This window comes from Corapipo altera, unplaced genomic scaffold, assembly GCF_003945725.1.
Source record: "Corapipo altera isolate COAL_440 unplaced genomic scaffold, ASM394572v1 23, whole genome shotgun sequence".
In the NCBI taxonomy this organism is placed as follows: domain Eukaryota; kingdom Metazoa; phylum Chordata; class Aves; order Passeriformes; family Pipridae; genus Corapipo; species Corapipo altera.
Genome location: NW_020884878.1, coordinates 5,100,753 through 5,108,674, shown reverse-complemented (window position 1 = coordinate 5,108,674; position 7,922 = coordinate 5,100,753). Strand labels below are relative to the sequence as shown.

The following is a 7,922-nucleotide window of genomic DNA, read 5'->3' as shown; positions in this document are numbered from 1 at the left end:
AACACACAAAAGAAATCTTACTTGGACTTGCTACCAGTTATTATACAATCCCTTCCAACTACCAGTTTATTATAGGATATAACCTTAGTGTTGCACACTGCCTTTCTGTAAGCCATGCTGGTATTCCAAAATTCTGCCATGACCAGACATTTCAGAGAGAATGAAGGTAATTATGGCATCTCTGGAGATGGGTGGCACCCTCTTCCCCAAGGGCACAGCAAGGCTAACCCCCATCAGCCAGATGATGCCCTGGAGGAGCACTTAGGGTGACACAGGGTGGAAAACAATGTGGAACTGCAGGGTGTAGACTAGGTATAACTGCAACAAGGCCAAAGGGAGCTTTGCTTTGCTTGCTTTTCTTATATCATAAAACTAAAATAAGTCTGTCAACCACTCACCTGACAATTATACTAGTTTTTTGCCTTGTTTTCCTCCAGCCTTCCTTAAGATTTTGATTTGGTTTATAGACTTCTTGGTGATCATGATCACAGATTTGATTTTGTGTATGTGTTTTGGACCTCATTAGGAATGTTTCACTGCATCACTGTTTCCTCTCTTGTGAGATGTTTTTGAATAGCTGCCTGAAAGACAGGTTTCACAAGGAATTCCTGTAGCACAGAAGTTTGTCTGGCAAAACTAATTGAGGAGAAATGGTCCAATTAAGAAACTCATTGTACTTTTCCATTTCTAATGGCAAACTCTGCAACAATTTATGTCCTGTAGGAAGAGTTTGCAGACTTAGAAAAGGTCCTCATTATTTTTGAGCTGACAAGCAGTGCATCTCATGCAATCATCTGTGCTTGGCAGTCCCCAGAACCAAATGCTGCAGAGAGAAAGGGTAAGTGTTGTGGAAAGCCTTCAACAAAAGCACAGCTCATCTTTTGGCTTCTTCAGTTAATGACCAGCTTTCAGCTGACATCTACATGCCTACTCATAGAACTGAAAGCATTATGGACATCATTGTTTCATATAGCAAACCAGAATCACACCCAGGTCAGCCAACAACTAGTACATGCCCCACCATAGCTCAGCAAAAACTTTACATGTAATTTCTCAGCTTCATCTAAAACAGAAAGCCTGACAGCATTTCAAGGAATATTTCCCTAAGAATCCATTTTTTTTAATGAAAGCTCATAAGCAAGAGTGGAACAGATACAGAGTTTACTCAAAACATCAGCTCTGAAAAACATCTGGTTATGTCTCTGCTACCAGTTTCCTCTAGCAGGAATATTCTCCTGGATCCTGCCATTTAAATGTCTCCTGTTGGCAGCCAGCTTGAACCCCCAGGCCTTCAGTCCATGAGCTCAGTATTAATGTCCTTCCACTCCTTCAAGTTCTCAGCTGAGAATTCTCCAAAGGAGAGGATAAACCTATATGGAAATAAAATTCAGAGTTTTTCAGTTAAACCATTTCAGGCACCAACATCTGCCTGTCCCAAACACACACAAAAAAATCCTTAGCAAAGTAATTCCCTCCTTTGACAAGCAAACAGGTGATCGAGACAAACAGGTCAGCAGCTGGCTGAGCCACATCTACGGCCATGGCCCAGATGACTTACTGGTCTTTGAAGTATACATTTCCTTCAAATAAGCTATATTGTTAAAAGAGAGAGAAAAAAAAATTAAGTTTTTACCTATAGGAACATTCAACCTTTTTTAAACTTTATTCTTACCTGTCTTCTGGGCTAGGCTTATCCAGACTGCATGTAGTACATTGACAAGATTGTATTTTGTCCAGAGGTTGGACTCATGGATCTTGGAGGTCTTTTCCAACCTTAATGATTCTGTAACAAATGATCATTTGTGACATGATCACAAAAGTGCGATTGAAAGCAACTGCTTTATTTTCCACACATGATTCATTCGTGTTGCCTTTGTCATATGCCATTACTAAAGCAGAAAATTCCTACTTCTCTGTAGGAGTCAATAGTGACACCTTTCCTTCTTCCTTCTCCAGTTAACTATGCAAGATGATCTAACGACTGCTACTGAAAATCTTACCCTTTGCTCCCTAGCCCGTGGCTGCATGACCCACCCCTTCATTTTGCAGCACTTCTGGCCCATTTACCTTTCTAAAAGCCATTTTGGCTCATTAAACCCCCCTCCTCCATTTTTGTTGTTTGTTTTCTGCCATTTTATTGGATTGACTCATTAGAGTTGGCCAAGCAGCAGAAACTGCACAAAGGCAGCAGCTTTCTGGGTAGAAACAGAATTCCTGATTTCCATCAGCAGCGAGCCGATAACGTGGCTCACTGCGACTCGAAAAAACACACCGAGCCACCAGAACAATCAGGGAACCTGCCTCATCTGCACAGTTGAAAACCAGATTAGCTAAACTCCTGCTAGAGGTTCTGGAATCCACACTGACTTTGCGCGAAGAGACTCAACGCCATCCGTTTTGCCAGCTCATCTGTTCCGGCGGCATCCTCCAGCAGGAAAGCGGCGAGATGTTAACACAGCCACCAGCATTCCTGCAGTGATCACCCAACTGGAACCTGGGAGGACGCAAAGCTGCCAGTGAAGAAGGAATGCAAGCAACGACTGATGTGATGTTAACTCAAGGTTGAACGCAGAGAAAACCAAAAGGCAACAGACTTACCAAGTAGGAGTGGTTTCCACACAAAGAACTTTATTTTCATAATTACAGCAGTGAAAAAGCAGACTTTTAAAGAAGAGGAGAAAGAAGAGAGCTTTATGTCTGCATGTTTAATAAAAACACTTTCTCTAGGACAAAAATCATTTACATTCTGATAACTCACATTCAAACATAAATAGAGAAAGGCATCAGGGCATAACATTCAAATGAATACCTAGCAAAAGTAGTAATGTATTTGTATTAATAATCAAGAATGTAACACTGCAATATTTAATCTTGAATCTGTATATACAAATGCCATATCCTACACAGCAATAACTGAAGACATATACACCATTAAGAGTACGTACATCGATTTCTGTAAAATTGAAAAGGTAGGAATTGTACTTAACAAAAACCTCTTCCAAACCGGTATCACACAAAAACCACTCTGAGTGGCAAAGAACAAAAATAAACACTGAAATAACTAAAGAAAATTAGTTTAAAAAGAAATTCAATTAACAAATAGGAATCACGATGCAGGATTACCTCTCCCCCAAATGTCCAATCGATTATTTTCCTCTAAGGTAAATAACACAGCACAAAGAAAAGTTATTCTATTTCAGTATAGTACTAAAACGCAGGCTTTTGCCATTTGGTCCATTTACATTTTGCTGATTATTTCAGCCTGCTGTATCAGAAAGAAAAGTTGTAAGTCTCTCGATCTTTGGATATAAAAAACCAGAGAAATTACATTCTTCAGCATAGAAGCAAATTTTTGAGAAATCTGTGTATTTCTTTTTCCTTTTTTTTTTTGGTTAAGTACATTTATTTTATTACTTTCATTCATGCAAAAACTGTGAATTAATCCCATTCCAGATGAGGATTTTACCATAAAATTTAAATAGTCAATTTATTAGATTACAGAACAATGGAAAAAAAGCTTAATCCACATAATACCTTGCAACTGAACTCAGTCAAAATTACACTAACCTTACACATTTGCCTTCCTAGAGATGCAGGCGTAATAATTCATTCAGAAAAGCTAAAAGACAAATTTAAAGTAGAACAGATCTGATAACTATACTTATTCATCTTTACGTAAGAGGCTCAAACACTTATAAAACTACACGTAACCTCCGGAGAACACAGACACCAAATTGTTTAAACAAACTACAAGTAATCACTGCAGACCTGACAGTAATACTAAAGAAAAATTAATAATATCATTATGCTATCAAAATCTTATCTTTCCTAAAACTGTAAGTGCAAATCTGAAGTTGCAGTTCAAACATGTAGAAAGGTTGAAATGAGTAAAATAATTCAGGTGTATAACACTATTAATGTTCTGTGTTAGCCACACAGTACTCAAATACAGATTGGAATTTTAACCAGGGGAAATTTCTTTTTGGTGAAAGAAAGATAAATTCAATGGGGTTGTGTCTCTGAAGGAGCAGAAAGAATCCTCCAACAAACATTCTGTCATTGCCAAATTGTGCCTTAGGCACTGCACTCAATTAGATCAGTTTTGGCAAGCAGATTTGCAAAGCAAACACCTGTACAATCACAAACAAAATCTATTCACACTCTGAAGGTATGCAGCCTTCAATCAACATCTCATAGTATATTACAGAACATATTCTTCTTGGAGCAACAGGCATAGAAGACCTGCCCAAAGTCCCCCACCTCTACATCAATGCTTTAGTTTTTAAGGAGAATCCATATTTCCCAAATCTGATACTCATTCTCGGGACTCTACAGGACAACTGTCACCTATTCTATCATGTTAATTTGACATATCCTATAGTAGAATTAGATATATATGTGAAAAATCCAGCTTGCAAAGATTACAAACGTAACAAGCTGCCAGTAAACAGTTCCTATATCTACATATGACGGTGCAAGTTAGCAGTGTCATAAAGGCACTTGTCTCTCACAGGCAGTACTGTATTCTCTAATCAGTCAAAAATAGATCTTAAAAATATTTAACATCTGAAATGGTTTTTACTCCTTAAAGTGGTGCAAATCATCATCTATAGAACAGTAATTCCTTAGTTCATCATGAAAGAGCTGAGTGCAAATTATCCATAATTGAATATATCTTTATAATTAATTCGTTTTAATGCCATGCTCTCATAAAATGCCAAAAAACATGCCATAGTAGAAATGTGATTGGCACTAGCAGCCACAAACAAAAAGGTAGGTGCATACAATTGTACAAGCAAGCTTATTTATGAAGATAATAAAACAATTAAGTGATGAGTTGCAAGGAGAGACATTTGCCACAAGTCTTTTCCGAGACATTCTTGAAGCCACACCTGACCATGTATCACACATTTACATCATTAGGACATCTTTATAGCTAGCTACCTAATTTTACAAAAATAATTCCAAAATGCGCATTTCACTTCAAAGTGAATTCTGTTTGTTTTCACCAAATGTGAAAACCAGATGCAACAGCAGAGTTTTAAAAGACACCTAAGCAGCCACTAAATAAAGTTCAGTGCAGTTTTCAAGGGTTTATGGATGGCAGTTTGAAATCCTCGAAATCCCCTTTATCTGTTTGGTATAAACGCACAGATTTTCCTCTCCAAGTCTCAGTACCTTAAAGCAATGACTTGAAAGAGTTTCCACCAACAAAAGACATGTTTTTGCAAATCAAAGGGCTCAGGTATTATAAAAAATTGACATAATTGGCTTTGCCTATGTAAATGCTCATTTGCAGTTGGCATTACAGCTCCATTAACTGAGAAATCTAGACGGTGTGATGGATGGAATAAATCAAGTACAATCCAGAAGCCAGCAGGCTTTTTGCCCTTAATACTTTCTGTTGTAACAGCACATTAAGAGTATATCCAGACTGCTGTGAAGTTGCTGGATGAAGCCTCATGCTTGAATACTAATTTTCACGTCCAGTCTCTTTAAATAATTTTGCCAGTATTATACCATAAAGAAGTTTCTGTGTCTTTGAAAAATCTGCATTCACTGAACATTGCACAAGGCTATTGAAACAAAAACAGGAGAGAAAAAAAGAAAGAAAGAAAAAAAGCCATTTGTTCAAGTATTAAGCTATTCCTTCAGAGAATTGCACTTCTTTGCTTATAGCAGTGACCAGAATTGCTGATGGTGTACTGACAGTTGCCATGGCAAGTGGGTGACTGCGTGGGATAGCAGACATATAGCCAAGTCAACTGCTTATGCAATCTCCGTGATTTCAGCAAGCACAGAACACACCACTTTATTATGTGCTGCCAATGATCTGCATAAAGTGCCAGAGGAAAAAGTGTTCTTCTGTGTCAGGCCGTGGCTGTTTCAGTATTCCCATTCATCTGTTTTCATGTCCAGGTAGTAAAGAATATTCTGTGCAAGCTTTACTGCCTGCTTCCTGGCAGCCTTACACCGCTCGTCACCTTGTGGATCAACAGCATCCAGGGCCAGAAGCTGTTTTGTAAGAAGTTCTTCCAATCTCATGTAGTTTTTATCCGTTCTGTTTCCATCAAATGAAATCACCTCTTGCTGAATTTGAGACAAGTTTCCAAGAACAGTCCAAACTGCTTTATGAGACTGATGTTCGGCAGCAGTTTGCTCTGGATACATTTGCCTTTTCTCCAGTGCTTCCTTCAAATCAATATATGTTATAAGAGTTTGAACTTCAATTACTGCTCTTCTCCTGGCCTCTCTAATACAGGGATTTTTTCCAGCACTCACCTCATCTAGGTGGGCAATCAATCCCTGCAATTCTGCTTTGGATCCCAAATACAAATCAGAAGCATTCTCTGTTTTTAAAAGTAAAGAATTAACTTCCTTCATCTTCTTGCGGATCTCTTCTATTTTTAGAATGGACTGATTTTGTGCCAAATCATAAGCGTGAGTAGAATTTGCTTCCTCTTCCAAGTCCAGGTATTTCTGCAATTTATTGATCTCTTCTACTACTTCCTTTCTGTAATTTCTGATTTCTGTGCGACCACAGACATCCAAAGCATCCAAATCAGCAATAAGGCCTGTAAGCACACAGGACAGGTGCCTGCAGGTGTCATTCCTGCTCACTCCCATCAGAAGAGCAATAAGAGTTCCTCTTGCTTTGTTCACATCACACATTACAGAGTTAATTTTGGCGACAGAAGGATGTGCATCATTAGAGAGTGGCAGGGACAGCTGTTGCTTCATACCATTTTCTATAATCTCCTGAACAGCACATACTTTTGTCAGAGTGCGATACCTTGCTTTGCGTAAAGAAACTTTCCCTCCAGTTTTCACCTGGGTAAGCCTCAACACAATGTCCTGGATTCCTTCTTCAAATTCGTCACTAATACAGTTTCCTCCTTTGTAAAAAGGCGTGATCTCGCGTTCCACAAGAGACTGTGCCTCCTTGAATATGGACTCTATTTCCAGTCTGCGCGGATGGTTTGCATTTTGTTCCAGTTCCTTCAGCAGCCTCTCTGTTTCCTGGGCAGCTCGCTTTCTGGCTTGCTGGATATCACCCTTCCCTTCCGTGTCTACAGAATCTATTTCAAAGAGCTGTTTAGTAAGGCTCCTTTCCAATTTCTTGTAGTCTCGGTCGGTAGACAGACCACTGAAGACAGCCACTTGCTGTTCAATCTCTTTGACTTCTTTCTGTATTTCATGCAACCGTTTTATGGATGGGTGTTGGTTACCCATATCCATTCCTCTTCTCTCGTCCAGTTTCAGATGAACTGTAAGGCAAAGGAGAACAAGACTTGCTTAAGTGCTACGCAAGCACAGGTCGCAACTTTCACTTCCTGAAGCACTTCAGCACTGAAGCTATTTTAAAAATCTCTAGCAATAGGCATAAACCACTTGGCTGATACTTCACCGCCCTTTCTCTAATTTTTTTACACCTATCTCCCAGTCGGGCCGCAGGGGTGATGCTTGAGTTGCACTCAAGCACTCGGCACTCACCCACAGCCTTCAGCCCTCCCTTCCCCACCTGCTCTGCAGCTGAAGCCACAGCAGAACAAACAGGACACCCGCAGCCCAAGGGAGAACCCGGAGGGGAAGGGGAGAACAGCGGCTGAGCGGAAAACAGCGGTTGTGCCACAACCCCGGGGCAGCGCCGCCTTCCCCGCACTCACCTCGCTCCCCTTCAGCACCCGCCGCCCGCGGCCCCTCCACGGCCGCCACCTCCCGCCTCCCCCGCGGCGGGGCCCGGCGGGGCGGGCAAATGACAACGGGCTGCCGCGGGGGCACCTGCGGGAGGCTCGTCCCCGGCGCCCCCGCCCCGCCGCCTCAACTCACCCTTCGGCCGCCCGGCCCAGGACCCGCTGCCCGGCCCGGCTCTGCGCCACGGGCCGAGCGCCGCGAACCGCCCGAGCCCCGCCCGGCCCGGC

General features: G+C 41.2%; 1 protein-coding gene across 2 annotated transcripts; it reads right to left on the bottom strand.

Annotated features, from left to right (window-relative positions):
• Nucleotides 1–2,594: 2,594 nt before the first annotated feature.
• On the bottom strand, nucleotides 2,595–7,921 carry BAG5 (BCL2 associated athanogene 5). 2 transcript variants are annotated; one of them, XM_027638157.1, is made up of 2 exons: nucleotides 7,831–7,921; nucleotides 2,595–7,268 (listed from the first exon to the last, which is right to left on the bottom strand). In XM_027638157.1, the coding sequence occupies exon 2, from the start codon at nucleotides 7,237–7,239 to the stop codon at nucleotides 5,887–5,889; it is 1,353 nt and encodes a 450-aa protein (XP_027493958.1). In that variant the 5' UTR covers nucleotides 7,240–7,268; nucleotides 7,831–7,921; the 3' UTR covers nucleotides 2,595–5,886. The 2 variants fall into 2 exon arrangements, with proteins under 2 accessions (XP_027493958.1, XP_027493959.1); XM_027638158.1 differs by lacking the exon at nucleotides 7,831–7,921 and adding an exon at nucleotides 7,668–7,705.
• Nucleotide 7,922: the final 1 nt, after the last annotated feature.

What these genes read in the sequence shown, in the direction of transcription:
- BAG5 (XM_027638157.1), bottom strand. Translation starts at nt 7,239, where the DNA reads ATGGATATGGGTAACCAACACCCATCCATAAAACGGTTGCATGAAATA.